This window comes from Gouania willdenowi, chromosome 9 (assembly GCF_900634775.1).
Source record: "Gouania willdenowi chromosome 9, fGouWil2.1, whole genome shotgun sequence".
In the NCBI taxonomy this organism is placed as follows: domain Eukaryota; kingdom Metazoa; phylum Chordata; class Actinopteri; order Blenniiformes; family Gobiesocidae; genus Gouania; species Gouania willdenowi.
This window is the reverse complement of record NC_041052.1, coordinates 15,974,480-16,000,903: the sequence shown is the minus strand read 5'-3', so window position 1 is coordinate 16,000,903 and position 26,424 is coordinate 15,974,480. Positions and strand designations below refer to the sequence as shown.

At 37.4% G+C, this 26,424-nt stretch overlaps 1 protein-coding gene across 3 annotated transcripts in view; it reads left to right on the top strand.

The window, feature by feature from the left end:
* The window catches only part of ppp3cca (protein phosphatase 3, catalytic subunit, gamma isozyme, a), a 56,227-nt gene that overhangs the window by 17,022 nt on the left and 12,781 nt on the right, over window positions 1–26,424 (top strand). For all 3 annotated transcript variants that reach the window (XM_028458654.1, XM_028458652.1, XM_028458655.1), the window contains exons 2-6: window positions 7,961–8,158; window positions 16,374–16,498; window positions 22,476–22,587; window positions 24,345–24,490; window positions 24,681–24,820. In XM_028458654.1, the coding sequence (XP_028314455.1) occupies window positions 7,961–8,158; window positions 16,374–16,498; window positions 22,476–22,587; window positions 24,345–24,490; window positions 24,681–24,820 (721 nt within the window). The remainder of the gene's footprint in view (window positions 1–7,960; window positions 8,159–16,373; window positions 16,499–22,475; window positions 22,588–24,344; window positions 24,491–24,680; window positions 24,821–26,424) is intronic.

Genomic DNA, 26,424 nt, shown 5'->3' with positions numbered 1-26,424 from the left:
GCAATGAATATTAACCCCTTACTTCTCCATTTTTAAAATCTCCTGTCCATTAATTCTGAATCTTATGGTTTTTTTTGTTCTGATCCAGTCATGAAGGGTAGTGATCCTAACTCCATCCTTGGGCATGCCCATTTCCACTCATATTGTATCTTTGTCCTTAGTTATAATAACTTTTTTTAAAGCACTCAACTGTCTGAATATCATCACCTTCTGAAGATTTCAGCTCTGAAATTTTTTTTTTTTGTAGCTTTAATTAATTATGACTAAAACATCTGTAGACTCATTCTTAATGTGCATTCTTTTGTAATATTGGTTTATGTATTATCTTAAATACTAGAATGATCATCACTCCTTTTGTGTGAAGAAATATTTTCAACACGTTTTACAAGTGTTTCATTGCAAAAACGAAATGATATTTGATCCCTATTCCATTTTGATTAATTGAATGTAGCTCCTAAAACTAGTGTGGGTCTCTCAGTGCTGATAAGCCTCTGAATAGCAAAGTGCAGCACGGCTCTAAGTGACAGGCTGTTGCTGCTGCTGCTGCTCTCGTTCTCCCTCTGCACTCAGACAGCTGATGATCAAGCACACCCACACTAAAAGCTCATTAATGTCTTTTTTCATATTGCTCTTTGATTCAGCTGTGCGTGGGTGCGACGACACCGGCAGAACAATTCTCTCTTTAAATTCTCCCTCTCTCAGCGTCACAACCACTGCTTTGTCACAGCTGCAGGGCGGATGTTGTGTTTGTGTCGTATGAGCGAGCACCGAGCCTCCTCTTCAATAACCTGCATGCGGAAATGTGTTAACGTGTGTGTGATCACTAGGGATGTCCTAATACTCACATTTGTGTACTCATCATTCACCATATCCCTAATAATACAAATGGTCAATACAGCTGCTCTGAATCTCTAGAACAAGGGTCTGCAACCTGCGGCTCTGGAGCCTAATGTGGCTCTTGGACTCTTTTGCAATGGCTACCTTTAGCTTTAAAAAAAACTATTGAAATAAATATGTATTTTATTTTACAAAGGCAATTAATGATTAATGAAATTAAGATATAACAATTTGTTAACCTGAAATAAATCACGTTGTGCAATGACTCAGCACCTTCCTACTTCACCTCCTGCAACATCTACAGACCATCAACTTTCCTGCACCTGTAGCTAACGTTAAGTTTTACATCCCTGGTAAGATAACTAAACCAACAAAAACACCGTTCTGGAAAAAAATACAGATTTTAATTGTGTGGGAACAGATTCATTTAACCACCAATGTGCAGGTTAAATATGCATGCTTTATGTGTGGCAAGAAATGAGTAATTAGCATGTGTTGATCACATGATCATGTGTTATCAAATTCAAGTTACTTTTTGTAGCCTTTCAAATACATTAACTAAAAAAAAAATCCTCTTTATATAACATTGCGTTCATGTAAACTAAGATGTGTAAGAATTTGAAGATGCAAGATACTGTTTTATTTCTTGATGTCAATTTATTTTATTTTATTTTAAACTGTTTTTAAGTTTCCATTTACATGATCAATAACAATCAAACATTATTCTATATAATTTTAACTGTATAGAATTTAATTCACTGTATTGTCTTCATTGAGACGGTATTTTTTCGGCTCCAGGAGGACTTTAATCCAGGTGAGATGAGGTTCAATGGTTCCTTTGAGCGTAAAGGTTGCAGACCCCTGCTCTAGAACACGGGTCAAACTTGAGGCCCGAGGGCCAAATTTGGCCCTTTAGAGCATGGGTGGTGGCCCACAAGAGAAAGAAAAAATGACAGGGAAAACATGAATCCTTGTGTAAATTATCAAATAATTCACTTGTAGATATCTCAGCCCCTAAAATTACACAAATTCAATGGCAGTCATTTTTAATCTCAAGTTGTTGAAAATCCTAGAATTTTCCTGAAAAATTATTCCACAGAATTTTGATAAATTGAATTTAAAAAAAATGGTCACACAATCAAGGAAATGTAAAGTTTAAGTCCTATAGGGACTGATATTAGTAATTTGTCATTTGATATTAATAGGGCCCTATAAAATCTGTTTAATTTTTTTTCCAAATTCTGTTTTATTTTTTTCCAAATTCTATGTTTTCCACTTAATTTTTTTTAAATTCCGGGTTTTTTAAAGAAATATTTATCATTTTTTTTAAAGAAAGTATTAGTTTTTAGCTCCTGTGAGGAAACAAAATAAATACTAATAAATAAACAAACTCATAATTAAACAAAAATGTATGTCAAAATTAAAGTAAGAAAAGTTCTGACTGTTCCTTTTTAATTGTTTATATGTCATATAAAGATGTACGAGAACAGCATTGTCACCCAATTTCCTCTCAGGGATCAATGATTTACTGAATCTGGGCAGGTTTATTGATTACATTTTGATCAACTTAGGATAATTTCAATTAGGTTAATTTAAACTATCTTCTGTAGCTCTGATGAGATGTTGTTCGAATGTAACATTCTAATAACATTGCTCCAACAGACTTTTATTATGTAAACTGGAAGTTCCCACTGAAACGGTTGTACTTGAGGTAGCTCGCTGACTGTGAATGTGTACCTACGAGGCACGGACAAAAAGCTGGAATAAAAAGAACTAAAGGACAACATGGACTGAGTTATTCTTAGTTAGCCAGGCATAACAGTTCAAACACTGAGCAGGGGAAGATGATTAAAGCGGAGCTCCGCTGCGTTATACAAAAAACGGACGGAGCTTTACAGGCACAGCAAAGTTAAACGGGCACTGGTGGCTCTGTATTTTGGAATCAGTGATGATTTGTGTTGTTTTTAGACAGTGTTTGTGGTGGTGTAAGTGATGTTTAATGCAGCCAGGACAAAAAAAAAAAAAACCTTCCTTGCCTCATGGTGACGGCGTTTCATGCCAATCTATCCGTTTCTGCGTTTAACCGTTTTCATTGGTCGATTCCGTGTTTCCGTCCACGATTCCAATAACGCAGATTTTATAGGGCCCTAATATTGTGCCTTACATACTTTACATGTCATTTATATGTTCACGTTTTCACACTTAAAACCTGAAGCTCACTTGACACTTGTTATTTTGTCTCTGTTAAACATCTTAGCAGTAACAAACAACAGTTTTATCAGCGCTGTGTCTATGATATGAGTGTGTACTGGTAAATTTAGAGCCACTAATTTTCAGTTTCAAATTTGACCAAATTCCATTTCAGAGTGTACCCATTTCCATTTTTTCCCTAATTTGATGTAATTATTGGCGAATTAAATGTTCAAAACCATGCCAAAAATTCATTTTTGGGGAATAATTAAGTAAAATCTGGTAAATTATTGTATTTTCTCGATGTTTCAGAAAACGACACTATACACTCAAATCCCACAAAATCTTGCAAGATCAAACGTAAAGGAGCAGCTTTGCACGTTTTTAGGCTGTGGGCTAAGAAGATCAAGTGTTTATGTTTCCCCAACACTTGCTACGCTTTTAATCACCTGCTTTGTGAGGAAAATATGATGGAAATGTGTGATATAGTAGAGTATCTCATATAGCTATTTCTGTTTCAGGAATCTAATTCCATTATTTCCATCTGTTTTCTGTAATCACGGAACATCTGAGATCCTACATTGCCTTGTTTTCTCTCTAACTTTATTCTCAGACTGTCTTGATCACATCGACTGGATCAGAGCTCTTTTATGATTGACTGACCTTCGAATTTTCAGTTCCCGATCCGATATCGGATATCAGTCTGATATCAGCCAGAAAACGTATATTGGATTTTATCGGACCTCATCTAGAGCTGGGCGATTTTGCCTAAAAAAAAATCTCAGATTTTTTTTATAGAAAAATTAGATTTTCCATTTGATTTTCGATTTTTTTTTTTTAATACAATTATAAATGACTGCAGACATCAGATATATTGTCAAAAGTGCAACTTTATTGCTATGATTGTCCTCAAGAGTTAAAATGCATAGAACAATCCCAAAATAAAAAGTAAATGAGGTTCTGTCATTCAACAATTTCAAGCTTTAACCCAGGTTTAAGCAAAGGTGCAACAGCAACTTCACAGTAGCTTAAATTGTCTGATTAAGAAATCATATAACTACATATTCTATAACATATAATATTACAATTAAAAAAAAAAATAAAAAAAAAAAATAAAAAACTTTTCCCTTAGCATCTCAGCATAGTGTGAATAAAAAATTGAACATGTCTGTGGCACACATATAGCCTACTCAAAGGGTAAACACATGTAAACAAAGAGGGGGCGGGCTCACATCGGAACACGAAAAAGTCTGAAAAAACTGTAGTGAGAAAAAAAAGAAAAATATTTAAGAATTAAAAAAAGAAAAACATTGATATTGGGACATCCCTAATTATTATGATTATCATTTTAAACCAAAAATACTCTTTTTAAAATCCCTTATTTTTCATGCTTTTATTTGTTCATTTTCTCTCTCTCTCTCTCTCTAAAGTGCCCCCTGTAGTACCACCGCGTACCCATAGGGGTATACGTACCACTATTTGAGAAACACTGCTCTAACTGATTCAAGTGCCTGATGTCCTATGGTGTGTTGGTACTAATGCATTTAACTGTAGATTTGGTCTTAGATGAAGAAACCATGTCATCATGGGTTAGGGTTTCATCGTGAAATTATGATTCTGTAGTTTGACAGAAAATTTTAGTAAAAATCATTATCGGTATATACACACAACTTCAGATTGGGAAGGGGCAAAGAAAATAGTGATTGGTACATCACTAATTTATGAATGATAATGTATTTAAAGTAAAACAATACAAACAAACTGACCATCTAATACCTAAAATTCGATTGGTCGAGGCTACAATTACCGTACATCTGTGATATAGGAGCATTTTCCTACGCGTAGGAGGACACAGCACCGTATGGACCTGATGCAGACACCAGTATCAGCGTGGGAAGCTCCTGTACTGCTGTCTGTCTGTGATATTCCCGCCTCCATGTAAAAGCCCTTCCTGCTGTAGCAGCTCTGGCTCTGAGCCGTGCCTAATTGGCAGCATTTGGAGAGCGCTCGGCCCTGTTATTAGGCATACCAGCTGTAATCCGGTTTACCTCGGCCTGTAAGTGGGCTTGGCTCGCGCTCCACTATTGTTTGGACCAAGATCAGATTAGTCTACAACTATCTGCTCCCAGAGTTGTTATTTAGTGATGAAGCCGCTGCCAGAGTTACAGCACTAATCTGCTCCGAGGACAGCTTCTTTAAATCCCACACTTATGTAACTTTTTAACGCTGCTGCCTCACACTTACTATAATTCACTGAGAGCAGGGTTTAATAATGCTTTCCTAATTACACACACAAAGATTGTGTTAACCCCTTGTCGGTCAAGTAGTAGCACATTTTACACATATTTTGATAGGTAGAAGTTTGGTTTGTTCATTTAATCATACATTCATTCAACAGTTACCACACTCAAATATTACACACATAAAAATCATACACTTAAAAAATTCAAAATTCAATTTTTAAATCTATTTATTCATGTATTTGATTATCTAATACATATTGCTCACTGTGCACATATGTATAACCTTAGAAATAGCCATTAATAGAATATTAATGATCATTTTCAACTTTAAAATGTTGATTTTAGGATTTGCTTTAAATCCCTCACTAATAATGTATTACATGTTACCAAATTAATATTAATTAATTTATTTGTAGTCTTGATTTTTGTTTTGTGTTTTATGTATTTTGGTTTTACATATTTTCTCACGATACACCAAATTTAAACTTTAAACATATATTTGTTGACAGCTAGTTTTTTCCTAACATTTGCCACTGTTGCTTCTTAATTTTCAGATCTTGTCCTGGTTGAAATGTTGATCTATTTTGTTACTTTGTGACCTCCCATGACTTCTAACAGCCAATACATGTTTGAGTGTCACAATAACTCTTGTCATATAGTAGCACAGTAGTGCTATAGTCGTTAAATTCTCAGGACCATAATATTTACCTGAATGCAGTTACTTTTCTTAGCATTTTAGAATACTAAGTTTTGCAGGTTTCACTTGTTGCTCACTTCATCGCGTTTTTATCACAAGCTCTCAGGTGTCCGCCTCATAAACACTGACCTTTTGAAAGGACGGTAAAAGGATTGTATGGGTTGTAGAGGAGCGCTTTACTAAGGAGGGGGGGGGGGGGGGCTGCTGAAGTTTACCTTTCTGCTGCTTTATTGATCTCTCACATGGCAGGTGTCTCTGCTCGCTCCATGTAATTATATCAGAGAATGGCTCCTAATTCAATCCCTCTAACTACTTCCTTCTCTTTTCCAAACTCTGTGCTTTTAATTATAATTGTTTCAAATGATTCACTCTCCATTTTCTCTTTTTTATTTTGAGTTTTTTGGTTTTATTTTATTTAATACGTTTTTCATTTCCGATATGATACCGATATTGCAGCTTTGCGTATTGGCCGATACTGATATTGATCCGATATCAGCATGAATCATACATACTTTTTTCTTCTCTCTCTCTCTCTCTCTCTCTCTCTCTCTCTCTCTAATAAAAATAATAATTGTTACTTATTTTGTAGTGTGGAATGTTAAAAAAGGTTTGATCAAGAACAATAGTCAATAAGTAAGTAAACTGACTCATTTATTATTAACCAATTGGTGACATCAGTCTTTACCTTCAACACAATATCTACAGTATTCTACAATTGAATAAATAAATAAAAAGTAATAATAAAAAAAATCCAGAAATTTGAATTCGATATTCGTTTTCATGCTAATATCAGACCGATATCAGATCGGGACACCCCTAATGGGATTGCTATTAGATTAAAGTCTATAGTTGAATGTTAAAGAAGAAAAGAAAATTATTGAAATAATTTCATAATTAATTGAACTCTACAGGTGAAATTTTGTTGCAATGGTTTCAAAAGGCATTCATATGATACCATTTAAAACTAAGGCATGCAGTTATTCTGGCATTTAGTGTTTTTGGGCTACAAGGGTTGAATGGTACTTACTGGTCTGATAACTAATTAGTCAATGATGGCATATTTTATTAGTCCAATTTGATGATACGGCAGTAGCTCAGTCCATAGAGACATGGGTTGGAAACCGGAGGGTGGCCGGTTCTAGTCCCAATGCGGACCAAAAAAAATACGGAAGTTGTTCTGGTAGCTGAAGAGGTGCCAGGGCACTTCTCGAGCTCTGTCGAGGTGCCCTTGAGCAAGGCACCAAACCCCAACACTGCTCTGGTGTGCTCCCTTCATTGTAAAAGCAGCCCCACTCTGACATCTCTACATTAATGCATGTCCACAGGTCCTGTTTGTGCACGTGTGTGATTCGGGCCTGTGTGTGTGAGAAGCATGACCCTAAAAATAACAGAGTGCAATGTAATTTCCCTTCAGGGATTAATAAAGTAATTCAAATTCAAATTCAAACCAATAAAGCACCTTTATTACATAGCATCGCCTCTTTCCACTTTCGACCCTGCTCAGCCAGCGCTGCTACGTGCTAAGCTAACCGAACAGGACTGGTTGTTGGTTTGGATTTCCTTCCCAGTCCCATAAGTAGATGGCAAATTTACTGTTAGCAATATGTGGAATGCAAATATTCATCTGCATCATGTTTCTTTATCCCTAACCTGCCTTCCAGATGCTCTCGACATTGCTGCATTTGGAAGGAAATATGAAACCACCACTGGACAGACAGCTGAATAAAGTAAACGTTTTGTAGTTTTCTAAAGGCCCTGCACTGCAGTTCTCATCTTTACAGTTTAACAGCAGCAAGCAAAATCTGCTGGAATGGATTAATAGTTATAGTTTATACATTGGGTGCTTTAACTATCATGGAGACAGATCCATTATTGTCTGTGTATTAGTCTAAGTTTGGCTAAAGAAATATTGTGTTTTGTTGGTTATTGCCAGTGAGAGTTCATTTGTTGCGTGCGTGTCCTTTCTCTAACCTCCTCTCTGCCTCTCTAACAGCTGTGCCATATCCTCCCCAACACAAGCTGACCATTAAAGAGCTGTTCGAAGACGGCAAGCCCAACCCCGAGCTGCTGAGAAACCATCTCGTCAAAGAGGGGAGGGTGGAGGAGGACGCAGCGCTGAGGATCATCAATGACGGGGCCAACATCCTCCGCCAAGAGAAGTGCATGCTGGAAGTGGAGGCGCCCATAACAGGTTAGTGCGGAGAAACATCGTCAGAGCTTAAACATCTGTGCAAACTGTTTCCATCTCCAGGAGCACCAACATATGTGATTGGTAAGGATTTTCTACCTCAGACAAACTCAAAACCCCTAAATATGGAAAAGGACTTAATATTATATAAAGGAGTATCTGGTGTAACAGAAAACAATCTTGGGCTATGTTCGAAATGGCATACTTCAAACTATGCACGACAAACTCAATGAGTATATACGATCTAGTATAGCCTTTACTATAAGTATGATTAGGACAATTACAATGATGTGCATTCCCACTGAAGTATACTTCCAAGTTTCCAAAGATGCATTTTAAACCAACAACGACAAAAACCGGAAGCACTCTGAGGCTAAATATATCTCTGTTGATTTGACACCTTTGAAAGTTCTGAAAGCATTTTAAGCGAGAAAGTGACCAAGTCAAATATCAACATGTGGTCATTTGATCCATCAAACTCACGGAAACTCATTTCATACCAACATTTTGAAGACACGCCATTGTGCCACTGACAAAACTCCCAGTTAACTTCAAAGCAAAAACCCTATTTACAAAAACGTTAAGAAAAAACATTGGAAGACAAAAAGAAATGCTTTTGTTTTGAAAAGGGGATGTTTGCCTTTTGGCGTGTAGCTGGTCCCAGGACGTTCCACTCGCAGGACATTCCACTTGACTAGTGTGCCCACTGTGCATACTTCAAAAATGTCGTGATATAGTATACAGCCGAGTATTTCATGCATCCTTAATCTTTTCACTCTACAAAATGTGGATGCACAACATATACTAATTTTGACATCAGAGTTATTATGGGTAGTACGTTAGTATGTGATTCCGAACATAACCTTGGACCATGGCTGTGTCCTTATGACTCAAGGCATTCTGGTACTTGAAGTCACTGGAAGAGCAGCTGTTTGAACTCACAAAGTGCAGCTTTCTCTGTCAAAAAACCACAAACACCACATCAACATAGTTATTTCACAAACTGCCTAACTGATAAATCAACTCTAATTGGTTGAGACTACAATTACATCAGTGGTATGGGGGCATGTTTTTTTGCGTATGAGTACACACCTATGATTACAGTCTGATACCAGTAACGGCGGTGATACCAGTATCAGCAGTGCATCTCTATAACTAGAAAGGATTTGTAAGCAGTTTGATTCCTACAATCAATCAATAACAGGATTAAATCAGGTGAAACAGTTTAGACTGCCTCCCATTCTGTCAACGTCTTTAAATTTGAAGATTCAAGATTAAAGTTTTGAAAAGTTTCTGTCTTAAGATTCTTAATTTTTCCCTAATTAGATGTCAATACTGGCTAGGAAACTTCTCGAAACTGTGCCAAACATGCCTAATGCAGTTAATTGAGTTCACTATTGTTATTGTTTTTTTTTTTTTATTTCTGTTGTACAAGTGAGCTGAATGCACGTGCTGGAATTGTACGAGATTTTGTGCTAGATTTGACGTCCATCCATTTGCCACACTTACTAGACATTCAGCCACCAGTTAAACTGGAAAAAATATTGTGGAATTGTGTGATATTGTCTGGAAATATTTAGCTTAGGGGTTCAGTCATATAGCAATTTTAACTTCAGGAGGCAAAATCTGTCATCACGCAAGATTTTGTTGTGAGATTTTGCACAAATTTGATATTTCCATTTTTTTAATATACCGATTACTGGGGCAAATTATGTGTAAATATGTGATATTGTCACAATACATGCGTTTGAGGGTATATTCTATGTTTAATTGTGACCTTGTTTGAAAAAAATGAAATAGTTTAGAATATAACCTGGCACAGGGACACATTGGAGACATGGGAAAACGACGGTGCCGATGGTGAGGTGGTGAAGTGAAGCCAGATTCATCTCATACTAGGGATGCACCGAATATATTTGGCCGAATATTGCATAAAAAGCCACATTTGGCCTTCGGTGGAGTGAGTTAAAAGCAAGGCCGGATAGTGGCGTGTGACGCAATGACGCAATCAAACAACGTGCAGTGATTTTGAGTCAGAAAAGTGTGTGCGCATTTCTGCAGAACCAGCAGCAGCAGCTCCTCCTCCTTTCCGCACACAAACACAGCCAGACTCTCTTCCTTCCGCTCTATGTCGTTCCATCACCGTGTAAAAGTTGGAAGCCATCCAATTCCACAACCGAGTCTGTTGTTAGCGCTGTGGGCCACAAATCCTTAAACATCCCCATCGTTTCCTCCTCTGTTCACAAGCGATGTCGAGTCTCGCTGCATAAACTGGTGTAGCATTAGCACGGAGTGCTAACAACTGATGTGTGTAAATAATGGGTCCGTGGCTCCAAGCAGAAAAACAACAGAAAAAGTAGTGCAGTTTGGGCGTCCAGTAGTGCAGTTTGCATTTACATATATGGTAATAAAGTATAATATATATTCTATATTAAACAGCAGTGTTGTTTTAGCTGTTAGATAGTTGGAGAGGGAGGAGCTCACATTCTAGGAGGTGTGTTAGTTGACGTCACCTGCCAACGGGAGCACCTGTTTGGAGCTGAATTTGACTACATGTAAAATAACAAGGGAAGGAGGAAACAGAACTTTTTCAATGTACTCCCTCTGAATGAGGCTAAAGGATGTACATCACTGTAGTAAAACCATTATAAAGTGATTTTTTTTCATCATACCTCCCCTTTAATGTACTTTAGTTTTTTTTTGGAATGCATGTTTTGTTTTTTTGAAGGCCTAATATAAATGAAAAACTTTGTTGTGCTTTTTTAGAAAAGCAAAGACTACTGAAATAAACATTTACTTTCTTTATGCACTATTAAAAAAAAATAGTGAAAAACTTAACAACCGCATTCGATATTTGGTATTCGGCCAAGTATTTATATTTTAATCAGCTCCGTCCACAAATTTTCATTTTGGTGCATCCCTATCTCATACATTAAATGTGTTCACATATCAGAGTTATAGATCCACATAATCATGCCCAAGCCTGCTGTGTTATAGATGTGAATAGTGAGATATTAGCTCATGGATTTAAATGTTCATATTAAGGCTCTGAGTGAAAATGAATCATCACTCACACGCATCTTTTTCTCATTCTGAAATCTGAAATTCCTTTTCCTTGTCACTTCTGCCATGAATGATCATAGAATCCCATTGGTCAGCAGGCTTGTTGTCATGCAAAAAACATTCATGAGCTGGTGCACATCTGAATTTTTTTTGGCGTATCAGATTTTTGACGTACGTTCACTTTTAGTGTAGATCCTACTCAATGTTTTATCAATGATTGATTGTTTTAAAGTGTTCCCAAAAGGAGTGGGAACAGTAGCTGAGCACAACGCACTCATGCAGAAATACATAATTTATAACTAACGACTGTATATATATTGCTTTCAATATTGCTTTTTCTTTTTGTAATGTTTTGTGCAGTGCATATTTCCTCCTTACTTTTTATTTTTGTTACTTTTAACCTTTTTAAAATCCTCCTTTGGAAAGGTGATGTAAATTAGCACACTCAAAATAATACATCTGGGTTACCAATGTAATTGTGATGTCCATATCAAGGAAAGGGAGTCTAATCTAACAGACTGCATGTCCACAGTGTCTACCAGTACCTGTTGTATCTTATATCTATAGAAGGAGAATTTTAGGATTGACTGCTACTACTACAGGGTCCCAGGAGCTTATTTCTGCTCTCACCCACTCAGTTGCTTTCTTATCGAGTTTTTGTTTGTCTGTTGTTTAGCTGGAGCATCAAATTGGTTTCAGAGGTTTGCATTCCACATATGAGGCGGTCAGTGATTGCTATGGGTGTTGAAAAAAATTGATTCGGCGATATTACGTCGCGCGATTCTCAGATCGATTCAAAATGCATCCATATCTTTTGTTTTTTTTTTTTTTTTGCCCAGCCAGCTTGTGTTTTTTCAAAAAAATCGAAAAAGAAATTACTAACGTTCTGCATTTATTTGTTGTTCTAGGCAAATACCTCAGTTAAGTTACACTAAAGTCATGTTGCACTAAAGTCAAAGTTGGATTAAAAGCCACAGGCAGATTGTTATTTTTTTTATTTGAAGTTGTTTGCACATGGCATGTTAAAGCCAATGCTTTGAGTGTAAAATATGCCAATACAATATATTTCATATATAATGTTCCCATGAAGGTGTACACATTTACAGATTAGTTGTTTCTCAAGTCATATATACAGTATATATAAAAAAACGCAATAAAGGCCATATACTTTAATATCGTGATATATTGTATCGTGACCTTTGTATTGGGATACGAATCGTATGGCCATATGCCAGGCAATACACACCCCTAATGCTTGCTATGGTTAATCCAGGTTAAAAAGTAGAAGTTGTGTTACGACTGTTATCCTACATTTCCTAGATTGTTTATATCGGATGCCAAAGATCCGACAGTGAAAAGGAGGCTTAACAGACAGTCACACATGGTGTCAAAATACAGCGTAACCACAGCAAACAGGGTTTTAAACGGTGTTAATTTTATCGACTCGTTATTTTCACCCCCCCTCCCCCCTCAGTTTAAAATTAAACTGAGACTAATTGCAAACAGAGACAAAATTGATAGTACGACAGTGGACTGGAGGTCCGTCCTTCAGAAAGACACTGGATCCTGTGAAGCATTAGCACTTCTGTCAGCAGCTGGCCTTGACCTTTATCATTTAAACTGTGCAAAGAGCAGCTCTGATCTCCAGCGAATGCCTCCACTGCCTCATGTGGAGCAGTTTTAAAGCTGACGGCAGAACAGACGCATTGTTCATGATGAAACCATTGGAGACATCACAGGAAGCGTTGAGCAGAGGCGTCTTCTTCAGCATTATTCAGACTGACTGTGCAGACTGCACTTGATCCTCTGAAGGATCAAACGCACGCCTTTGGAGTCATCGCTATTTCAAACACCACCTGATCTATTTCATCTGACCTTTGACTGACCTCCCAATGTTCTGCTCCTGCAAATCCAACACCGTCTAAAATAAAACTGACTTTTTCACAGTCTGATCACATGAAACCTGACAGAAGGGGAAAGATGTGCAGAGACCCTGCGTGATAGCGTCTACACTCAATTACACACTAACACACGTGTTTAACGGCTGCTTCATGCAAATGGTTAATTAGCCAATTACGTGGCAGAGATTAACAGTAGACTTGGTCATATTTTTATAAGTCTGAGGTTATCAGAAACTACAGATTTCCTTCCAGGATCTACAGACTCTTTTAAAAAAATTTGAATATCATGGAAAAGTTGATTAATTTCCATAATTCCATTCAAAAACTTAAACTTTCATAGATTATAGATTCAGGTCCCACAATTTAAACGATTTCTAGTATTTATTTGTTTATTTTTACATATTTGGGCTTCCAGCTCATAAAACCCATAAAGACAGGAATTCCGAAAATTAGAATACTGTGAAGAAATCACCATTTACTTCTCAGTTTTTGCAGGAAAAAAAAGAGGAGAAGAAGGACTGGACTGTTGGCCAGTGGTCCAAGGTCCTCTTTTCCGATGAAAGTAAAAAGTGCCTTTCATTTGGGAATCAAGGTCCAAGGGTTTGGAGGAAGACGGGCGAGGACAGAACAGAACATTGCACCCCAAATTGTGACTGACTGTGGATATTTCGTACTGGACCTCAAGCAGCTTGGGTTCTGTTCCTCACCCGTCTTCCTCCAAACCTTTGGACCTTGATTCCTGAATGAAAGGCACACTTTACTTTACTGAGGAAATACCCAGCAGTCATGAGCAAACTATAATCTAACAGATTATAGTTTAATCTATTTTAGTTATCAAGTCAAATGAATCAATTTGGGTCGATTCTACCATATTGACGCTTTGTTTTAAGGTCATTTTTCAGCACAAAATTACATTCACTTTGTGTTAAAATTTCACACTTGCATATGTACTTGAGTATTATGTGCCGTCATGAAGGTAAATAAAAAAAAATGTAATAAATTAGAGTTAAATCCCGTATAATAAAAATACATTCATAAATTTGACCCAATTTTCTGCATAAGTTTGAAACTAAAAATAATGCGTGAAATGTAATCCAACACAAGTGCACGTTTTTACCCTAATATAATTGAATAGATGAGGTTGGTTTTTTTACACGGTCAAAGGCACAAAAAACACACATTTCCAAAATAACGATGACCATTTAAAGTAGAAAACTCTGTGCTTTATTGTGTAGGTTTTGGAAATGTACTTTTAGGGGAGGAACAATTATTCCATCATTTATCCACAAAGAGGGGGTGTGTCTGTATAGATAAAATGATATCACACACAGATACACACACTTAAAAAGACGACAAAGAACGTATTGTTCTCTCCAAGTCTCCAGGTCTGTACATGTATATGTATTTTTTTTTAAAAACGCTCCTTTCTTTACGTCTGAGCATCGCTCCCTCATCGTTATCTCCATTTCAGTTATCAAAGGTTTAATAACAAGCAGCAGCTCTGATGTCAGAGGTCAGAGGTCACTGGACAGACTGCTTACAGATGATAGAAACACAATAGTGACCCAGTGTCAACCCCTCAGTGAGGAGCGTTGCTATGGGCTGTCCTAAAAGATAAGACAAACGACTGCTCATGTTCTATCCATAATAAATGCAAGTGTGAAACAAAAAGGTGGATTAGGAAAAAAAAGCTAGACTAAGACTCAGATCCAAAGAGAATATGCAATATAAAAGGAAAGGCATATTTAAATACACATGAAATGAAAAATGTTCATTGTTATTCAGAATGGTGTTTGAGTCCTAATGGAGGAATTGTGCAGTCTGATAATGACATTATTAACTTTTGCATAATTTGTTGCTCGAATGAAATTGTAAAAGAGGCTGAAAGAGAATTCTAATATTGTTGAAGAGACAAAAAGGGAGTAAAACTGCCCTGAATGTGTTTAAAACCACACAAGATTTCTTTATTATTTTAATGCTTTGCCTTAATATACACAACTCAACTTTGCCCCATAACTTTTAATGTTAGATCATCAACATTAACCAAAAGACTGTTCTGTGTGGCGGAAGGGCTGCTTTAAGTCCAACTTTCATTTTAATTTTGGGTTGTTCTCAGTTTCATGACATTTGTAAAAATGTTTTAAACCTGACGACATATTTCATTTGATTACATGAAGACAGAAAAGGGACAGTAATCACTGAATTCAGTTCCTGAAATGGATTATACCCTCACCTAAAGGTTTTGGGAGTTTATTACATATTTTCTTCATATTTTCCTGTTAAACGGATTGCAAGTGTTTAAAAGACATAAACAAATGGACTCCAGTCATATATAAAACTAATCAAATCTTGTGAGACTGCACGGTCCTGCTTGATCTCATGAGATATGGCTCAATTTGAGTGGATTCTTTGACTTCTGAAGCTTCTAAAAATCCAATTATTACAAGACTGAACCTATCTACTTCCTAACAGGCATTTTTGGCACTATTCTGGGAAGTGTATTATGCCAGTAATTACATCAGCCAAAGATGATAATCCAAAGATAAAGCGGAAATAGGTATACCCTTAAATAGAATTATGGAAAATTCAAAATGGAAAATTCGAAGCTCTTAATTACTGCTTTACGTCCAGTCAACATATAACAAAACATCCATAAAGATTGCTAGACAGGAGCTTCACTGGAAAAACCAAAATGAATGAATAGGTCTGTAGGACACTTTCTATCTTTAAAACACTTTGTTTTGTGATTCTTGCTGTAAATAATGCTCTCATTATGTTCTATGAATCTAGCAGCAGCAACATGTCTGATCTGGAACTAGAAGGACTATAGCAGGAGACATTACACAATAGACAACTGTCCATACCACATGTGTCCAACTGAATTTGGGGACAAATTCACTGTTCGATTTGGTCCACAAAAGGATTTTCTTGAGTAAAAACTCCAGAGAAGCCATACAGTGTATTTACCAGTACTTCCTATTGCTTATCAACTCAACTCAACTGTATTTATATAGCGCAAATTACAACAAAGTCATCTCAGTGCGCTTTAACAAAATATGAAGACCATCGTAAGAAAAAGAACCCAACAAGACCACTAAATACAAATATTTGCTAACAGTTACGGAAATGAAAATAAGTTTTTTAGATAATGTTAACTATAATACTAGTTTACAGATTGTTGAGAACAAATGGAGCCTGAATTAAAAGTGATGTACGTGCTGCTGAACAGTTGTGTGTTGTGTGTGTTTTTACAGTTTGTGGCGACGTCCACGGGCAGTTCTTTGACCTTATGAAGCTGTTCGAAGTGGGCGGATCACCCAGTAACACACGCTATCTCTTCCTCGGTGACTACGTAGATCGAGGCTACTTCAGTATTGAGGTAAGGGGTCTCGTACATATGTAGATTTACAGTTTAATAAATGACTTTTGGGTTTTTGCTTGAATGTTGCGCTAGCACTGGTCAAGCTTTGACCCAAATAATGAAAAATTCTCTAGTTCAAGATATAGTAAAAAATAAAATGCAATTTTAATTTAATAATTTTCGTCTGAAGAAAATCTTTGCTTTGCACTGGAACTTCTGATGAACTCTAACTTTTTTTTGTCAATGCAAATCCCCATGACTCATTAAAAGCTGGTTGGTGACCCACTTTTAGGTTCTATTGAAGTTGATGTTGCAGTTGCAGTTGTCCAAAGAAAGTAAAGCAAAACTAGACAAAAATAAGGAGTAAAAGTAATGTTAATTGGTTTGATTCCCTCACAAATCGATTGTGGAAGTGAGTTTGATCAGTGAATGATTGCACGCTCAGATGTGCTGCAGAGGTGTTTGGAGTGAGAAAGGGCATCCTTCTCTTGGGGCTCGGCTTTTAGAGCCAGAGTTTTCAGGGTGACTCAGCCAATCATCTTTGTCCGTGTCCGTCATCCTCAGCAGTTACATAGGCATGTGAGGTTCTGATGGAGACATTAAGTATCAAAGATCTGTTTCTTTCTCTTAAATCACAGCTTCAAAATGTATCATTTAAAGATAGGACAACATTAAAGGTCCCATGTCATGTTATTTTTTACCCATCTCCATTTGTTCTAAGAACCACAAAAACATAGTATTTGATGTTTACTTTTCCAAACTCACCTGTTTTCAAGAGTTTTAGCCTCTGAAAAGTCACTTTCTGAGCAACTCTACACAAACAGGCTGATTTGTGGCCTAGTTATGCATATTCATGAGTGGGCGTGTCTATAGACGGGACACTGACTTCCTCCTCCCCTCATGGTGACGTAGGGCCAGAGGACGGCCCGCTCTCCTCCCACCCACTCCGTAGCCGAGCTCATGCTGCTTTATAAACATGAGACAGAGCGTGGGGGCGGGGCGTTAACCGGTACATACATAGACTGTAGAAAATACATACATAGCACTGTGCGAAAGGATGCTGACATGCTCACCTTCGTGGGCGTGTCTGTTTACATGTCAATTTCCTGGAGGCGCGGCTTCTCCAGCTCAGTGCTGCATCAAATTCGTCATCAAAGTGGGAAGGTGTCATCAAATTGGAGCGAGGTGTTTGGGCTCACCCTGCAGTAAGAAAGGAGCAAATCACCCTCTAACTAATGAATGAGGGAATCAATGAAAAAAACACTTTGGGCATGTGTAGGAAGCCCAAATAACACTTTTATGACGTTGAAAGCACAGAAAAGTTGATTTAGCTTAACATATGCCCTTTAAAAGCAAGATTGGAAAAATACGTATAAAAGGACAAAGTTAATAAAGTAAAAGTTAGTTATTGATATTTTTCATCACAATTTTACCAGAAAGAAGATTCTGGGTCAAAGTCACTGGTGCAAAATGCCACACAGGCACTTTATCTAACAGCAGCTGCACAATATCAACATGTGAACCATTTCAGGGTTTTTTTTTCTCTTAAGAGACAGCATGTGTGAGTGAGTTCTGTAGCGTATTGTACCATTATGCTGCTTTTGGAAAAGATTAGTGATGCTCCAACCTTTAGAGGAAGAACTGGTTTTCAGCATTTCATGCAGACTGACTTGTTCTAGTGCACATCAGACACACACGGATATAAACGTGAAGCTCATGTCTGTCACAATGCTGCCTCTGTAAAATATGTGAATGAGGGCGGGGGAAGTTTGTGTGAGAGGTCGACAGTTATGGAAGAAAAATTAGGAAAGTAGCGACTCGTAAAACTCAACGTTTAGCACAAAAATAAGCTTTAAAATGATATAAACTGCAATAATTCTCTACATCTGTATAATTCTCTACACCAGATGTGTGCTGGGATTCCCTCTGGCTAACACTTACGATGCTGAATGACTCTCTTTCCCCACTGTGTTTCTTTGATGGACTCTGGGTCAAACACAGAGGTGGACCAAATGTCACCAATGAAAGGATGGGACTGAAGTAGAATAGGAGATGAGGGCGATGATGGTGATGTGGATGAATGTGCGTCCGATAAAGGCCACAAGCGTCGTCACTGCTTGAACATTCGTGTCTCCAAAAGGCACGATCCAAAGATGAGTACTGATGAAGGAAGAAGTTACGCTCTGACATCAACACAGTGTCAGAAATACTAATAATTAAAACAAACATTTATATTTTGCATAGCGCAAGAACCCAAAGACGCTTTACATTGATAATCAAACTGGTGAGCAGTGTGTGAATTCTATTTTTTTATCTCACCTATACAGCACATAGCTACATTCTGAGAGTATCGTACATTTCAGTAACAAATCAGTAAACTGTCAATGCTAAGGATTTATGCTAACTCTCATAAAACCAAAGTAGTGTCTGGATCATCTCCACAACATTTCTCCTACTGTTGTTTTCCTTAACAATATCACTAAAACAAGTGCTACCTGACCAAATAATAAAAATGCATAATAGCGACATATATGATGATGTTTGAAAATAAGTTATTTGCTCTTCATAAATATTCATAATTATGTTTATCAAATGGGAGGCCACAGAATGTCCTGCATGTAGCATAGCAGCTCTGCTCCATCAAACACAAGGGCAGAGAGTAGCTTGTTATCAGGTCATGAGCGGCAGGTGCGTTGGACACAAGTGTGTAGGAGATGGATGAAAGAGTAGGACTGTAGTATGCACTGCAGCTTAGGAATGCGTATATATATATATATATATATATTTTTTTTTTTAAATATTTTGGTCATTAAAAAAATCTTTTTACATACATTTCGTTATCAGAATTAGTTTTATTGCCAAGAAGAGTTTTTTATTTTAGACAATACGAGGAATTTTACTTGGTGGATGGTGCAAAAAAACAATAAAAACAAACCACAAACAGTATGGTAATAATAAATATAAGAATGAATTTAAATATAAACATATAGACAATGTGTATAATGTATACAATATGTACAATTATGATTGATGACATTGCCAAATACTGTATCTTATATGGATGATAATGTGTGAATGACTAAAATTTAAGAGCATGCAGGGCTGTGTGAGTAATGAAAGCATTACATCATACATAGAAGTAATAATGTTTTTTTGTGGATGTTGACTTTACAGAAGCAGAGAGTGAACTGTCTTGTGTTTTTTATTATTTCTCACAACTTCAACCTTTGGAAGTTTTTAAAAACTAATACTAAAGAATCTGACTGACATGAATCCTAAATGCACAGTGTATACTTGTGATATCACTGTTATTGGGAGGAAATGCTGCAGTGTTTTAATATTAAGATGATGAAATGGTGCATAAAACTCAGCCTGGAGTGGCTCACTCTCCTAGGCGGACGTCTTTGTCTTTAAAGGCCACAGAGCTGCCTTCACAAACACAAGACGGATGTCAGTGAATGGATTTGAGGCGGCAGTTTCCACGGAAACAGGACCAGTCACCCTAGTCTCTTAAAGCAGTGAAAAACCTTGTGGAGCCAGGAGTTTACTAAAGGCTGAATTTAGCCGTGAAGCAGCTGAAATAGCTGCAGATTGGACACACTGGGTGTGCTCACTGCAAGCTCTGTGCATGAGGGTTTGAGGTGAAGGTCCAGGAGGTGGAGCTTTGCTTTTGTCGTCGTCCTCCTCCTCCGCATCTCGTCTAAGCAGCCAATGAGCTGTGGGTAAAGCAGCTGTCCACATCCACACGGCTCAGATCACACTGGCAACCACAGCAACACACTCACCTGCTTTCCTCAGCTCTGTCTTCCTTCCTGTTTCCAGTGGAAGTGAATGTGAGCAGGTTCCTGTCGGCTCTGGTGTCTCCTTATTTGGAGAATGTACAGAGGGTTGAGAGACCCTGGATTAATATGAGGCTGATCTGCCTCTTGTGTGTTTTACTAGTGTAATCAGAAGAAGGTGACGCACATTTAAAAAGTGAGTGAATGTGTGCCTCAGTGTAGTGACACAGTTTTAGGAAGGAGGAAACACAACTGTGGTCCCCTGTCTGTGAAGGAGATATTCCCAAAACACACATGGAATCCGATCCCTGTGAGGCTCATTTGTCTCACAGGATTAGGTTCAGGGAATTTGGAGACCGGGACAACCCAAAACTGTTGTCCATCAAACTCATCCAGAATAATTCCTGCTTTTTAACAAGGCAACAGCGCATTCCATACACAAGGCAATTCAATGGGTTTTACATGTTTAAAAAAGTGCAACAGAAAAAGTTTAACTGTTCAAAAATCAATAAGAACATTAAAATCAGCAGTAAAAACATTCCATTATATAAACCATAATATGATTAAAAATCTCCCTCTCGGTCATATGCAGTAGAGAAAAAACAGGGGCCATTATTATGCTGGAAGAGGAACACTGCTATAGGAAGCACTGTTTCTATCATTACATTAACATAATCATAAGTGACATGATTTCCATTTTGTTTCCATTTTATCACCTTTCATTAATTAGATGTCATTACTGGCTATTAAAGGTCCCATATCATGCTATTTTTCACCCATCTACATTTGTTCTAAGAACCCCAAAAACAGAGTTTTAGCCGCTGAAAAGTCACTTTCTGAGCAACTCTACACAAACAGGCTGATTTGTGGTCTTCTTATGCATATTCATGAGTGGGCGTGTCTATAGATGGGACACTGACTTCCTCCTCTCCGCACGGTGACGTAGCTCATGCTGCTTTATAAACACGAGAGAGAGCGTGGGGGCGGGGCGTTTCATACATAGACTGTAGAAAATACATACATTGCACTGCACGAAGGACGCTGAAATGCTCACCTTCAGGGGCGTGTCTGTTTACATGTCAATCACGTCAGAGAACTTCCTGGAGGCGCGGCTTCTCCAGCTCAGTGCCGCGTCAAATTCATCATCAAAGTGAGAACGCGTCATCAAATTGTAGCGAGGTGTTTGGGCTCAATCTGCAGTAAGAAAGGAGCAAATCATCCTCTAACTAATGATTGAGGGAATCAATGAAAAAAACACTTTGGGCATGTGTATGAAGCCCTTATAGCACTTAATGATGTTTAAAACACAGAAAAGTAAATTTAGCGTAACATGGGCCTTTAAACTTCCTGAAATTGTACTATACATGCTTAATATGGTTAATTTAGTGAACCATTGTTATTGATTTCATGTTACTATGGTGGAGAGGATACAGAGTTTAAGATTGTGTGTGAGATTTGACATCCATCCCTTTGCTACACTTTGCTGAACTTCAGGCAAGCTATTTTACGGGAAATAAATTCTGCAAATGCAATGCGAATTTGCTTGTTTTTGATTTAAAAATGAGAAAAATAACAAAATAATTTCTATTTCAGTTTATTCCATAATTTCCATTCATTATCTGCAAATACAGATATATGATTGCCATAATACGGTAATACTTTCACTTTAATTGGACCAAAAATTGGCCACAGACTTATTTTTGGTTAGTTGTGCGCATTTGCATAAAAGTATTATATTAAAATAAATAAACCGAAACAAGAAAATCTTATTCGGGTTAAATCAAATTTTTTGAAACAATAAAAGAAAAAAATAACTTTGTGAGCTGTCATTTTTACTGTTATATCTCCGTGCTTTCCTATGTGGAGCCTCCAAACAACTGCAGAGATGTGAATAAAGTAGATCATTTCTTAAAAAGTTCTCAGTTTGGAGTGATCCAGCTTTCTCTTTCACACAATTTAGTTCTGGGCCACAAAACACATACTATTTTAATATAACAAAATGTACAGAGTCATTTAAAAAATAAAATATAAACATTATGCTCATCAGTACGAATTTAATTAAAACAAAAACTGTAAAACTGCCATCACAGTCACCACATAAAACATAAAAAAAGACTTTAATAACACTTCAGGAACATACTGATACAAATGTTTGTGTTGTAATGCACTTAATGTGTCTGTTTCTGAGGAGTGTCTCCCTCTGTGTGTCGTTGCAGTGCGTTCTCTACCTCTGGTCGCTGAAGATCAACCACCCGAGTACTCTCTTCCTCCTGCGTGGGAACCACGAGTGCCGGCACCTCACAGAGTACTTCACCTTCAAACAGGAATGTAGGTGCAGCGTCTGAGAGCCGTTTAACGCACAGACAAAGGCTGTAGAAAGGAATGCTGGAGTCCTCCATTGTAGGAGACGGGTTGTGTTTAAGGAGGGGAACCACCTTATTTAAGGGGAGTACGCACATAATCTTGTCCAACACGTATGTTCTTGGATTGTTATTGAGAACATGAAACGTACACACTGCACCCATCGAGGCATCGAGCCACATTTTAACCCACGATCTTGTTGCTTAGAAACAGTGTTGCCAACTCTCAGGTCATAAATTGACAACTGGAAAGTATGAAAGGGATTTCAGTGACAACTTTAAGGATAAATCTGGTGATTTCAATGCGTTTCTAGATCCTACTAGTGTGTATTCATGGTATGGTGATGGTTTGGCAATACATTATGGTTTGATGGTATTTCATCATCCAGAGATGATTTTAGGTCATGAATATTAACTCAAAATCTGATGTCTATTGTTTATAAATGATAATACAACATGGCATTAGATTATTTGTAATGTGGGAAGCTGCATTCTGCAGTGATTATTCAGTGTGTAACACCACGCTGTGGTCTTCGGTGCGTTGGAGGGAGAGTGTCATACTTGCCTAAAAGGTGCAAATCTTTCTAATTAAAGGAACGAGCTGTTGGAATTAAACACAATCACTTATTACCTCTTAAAACTACAGTCCGCCATATGAATTTGACTACTGGTAGCTGAAAATTGCTGGAATAGGTGATACTGGTTTCCATGGAGACCCTATTTATAATGAAGTAATGATAATAATTATAGTTATGTGGGCCTTCGTTTGCAGGATTTTCATTTTTAAAATCAGTCATCTTTCATCTTTCTTGTTTGATATAAGAAATTATAAGTTGTTTTTTTTAAGAAAACTGAAATGTCTAAAAAATTACCACCACAAAGCCGGAAGCATTACATTATTCAAAATATCTTGATAAGGGGAACAAACCGTGAAAAGCACTTTTTTGTCTGTGAAGTGTGTGTTACCCAGACACTCGCCTTACAACATTTCACAGGAGAACATACCTTGTAAATGAACATTTTCTGCATGTTAGCCGTGCTGCAAGACACAATTTTCAAACACACAAATAGATTTTGTGCTGCTTGATAAACATCAATTCAAGATTTATTTAAAATAGAAAGTCATTGCCCTAATCCTAACCATAACCCATAATGTTTACCATGTCTCCCAGCCCTTAGCCTAATCATGCCCTTTTTATTACCAGTAGCTCAACTTTCTGTGCAAGCAAAATTGAGTTCCTGGTTACACCCACCTGTAATCATCTGCTTTGCACGTTTGTGTCCCGAATTTGAATCTCTGTGCAGCCTTTTTCCAAATGCGTATTTTTGTGCCCATCAGCACGAAAAAGAAGAATTAATTTTTATTAGCATGAAAAATATGACAAAATTATGTTATAATGCACAATATATAAAATGTCATGACAGTGAGGTGGGGGTTGTGCATTAGGAATACAATACCTGTTTGACTCTACAGTGTGTTAATCTAGCGTTCAGTTTCTGTCAAACCGACGGTGTTTAATCAACATGAGATTAGTAGAAAAGATGCATTAGATGTTTAATCCAGTGAATAAAAATTGAGATTAGGATGGGTTAGATCCATGTTATTATATTTCCACTGATGTAACGAAAGCTGATCATAAGCACACATTTCTGGTCGAATCAGGTGTTAGATTGAATAAAAATAAATGATAATTGCTTCTCATTTGGTTTCTGCTTTCTCTTCAGGTAAAATTAAATACTCTGAACGGGTGTATGACGCCTGCATGGAGGCCTTTGACTGCCTACCCCTCGCTGCTCTGCTCAACCAGCAGTTCCTGTGCGTGCACGGTGGACTCTCACCAGAAATCAATTGCCTAGATGATATAAGGAAAGTAAGTGAGGTTATATGCAGAAAAGATCATACATTCTGCATTTAATCTGTGCATATTCTCAAATTCCCTTATCTATTTAAAATTTCTCGTCTGTATTGTTAATAGAAATTTTAAAGCCCTCGAAGAATCTTCAGATGTCTGTGTTGTCTGATCAGCTTCACGTCTCTGACTGTGTTTGTGCGTCCAACAGTTAGACCGGTTTAAAGAACCTCCAGCGTTCGGACCAATGTGCGACCTGATCTGGGCCGACCCCGGCGAGGACTACGGCAGCGAGAAAACGTCTGAACACTTCAACCACAACTCAGTCAGAGGCTGCTCTTACTTCTTCAGGTACTCCACAACTTCACAGCAAAAGTGACCAGATGTTTCACCACATCTAATGAGTGCTCGTCACGTGGAAAACGGGCCAATCGATCACTCGGGTCAGTAGAACGTGAAAGCAGCCCTGAAACCAGAATGAAGGCTTTCACAGCATGAGTGAAATAGGTTAACATTCTAAAAATGTATTTATGAACTGGGTTAAAAGATGCAAACAGGCTGCTCTGAATATTCACTGAAACTGGGTCCTCCACTGGCTGAAAACAGAACACTAATAGTAATACAGTAATAAATAAGATCATTTTTAACTCTACTTTTATACCTATATCCTGTTCATGGTTTAAGACTGTTCCCATACACTAAAGAACAATGTGGGGCATAAAGATGTCCCACATTTTCAATGAATATGAAAAAAGAAAACAACTATCTCAAAAGAAGTTGTTATATTTTACATAAAACCAGTTCTGTTTAATTGGTTTTAAATGGTATATTAGACAAATGGAGCACATGGATTTAGGGTTGTTATGACCTATTTACTCATAACTCTGGCTTGATATACAGTATCTCATTCTATGCTTTGTTTATAAGCAGAACACTGGAATCTCCTCCTCTGCAAAGCCACAATGATCACGGCTCCAATAAACGATAGGTTCAGAAAAAGAGAGAAAAATCTAATAGAGAAGAATGAAAACGATAGAGCCTAGCTTAGTGAATGAAACCTGTGTACTACATACACATACATTTGGTGCCCAAATTTGGCAGATCGTTCTGTCCCAGACTGTGTATCATTTTTATTCTATTTAATGTATTAGTTTTATTTATGTAAGTGGGACAGTATGTATTAATGTACAGCCGATGATGTAAATACACCAGATTTAGCTAAACGCTGATTTCCATGCGTAGCCCCATGGTGCAGGGGGTAAAAGTAGATACATAATATAAAAGGCTAAACATACACAACTTCACAGTAAGATATTACAATACACAGTGATAGTGTACACAGCAGACATAATCAGAGAATACACGATACAAATACAATCATCTTATTTAACTACTTGATTAAAATGCCTAAGCCTGTTCATTATAACAAGATACACTCACGCTTATACTGGTGCATGAAGAATACATTATAAGAATATGCATTCAGGTGCTATCTGTGATGTAACTGCATTTATTATTAATATTATTATTATAGAGTGATTGCATTCCTATGTACTTCTCATTGAGAAATATTGGAGAACAATGGTAAAGTAACTTTATAAAGAAAATGTTAGATAAACCAATTAAAAATCAATACTGAGGTGAAATATCAAACTTTCTAAACACAATTCAGCGTTTTATTCATTGTTGAAGAACAGTACACAACACGTACTAAGCTGCTGTCTGAAGTGTTCATTAAACTCTGTGATTGTGTGGGAAGTGGACCCTCGTCCTCTCTAACTGTCCCTAATGAACAAGGATTGTCCTGAAGTGGCTCGGCCCAGCTGAGTCTCTCTCTATAAACTCACTGTGATGCCAGCAGCCTCTGATGGACTTTAACCATTCGATCAGCTGCTCAGGGGTCACGGCAGGCTGAGAACGTTTATGTTGCTGGTCCTCTGGGACCCACAGCAGTC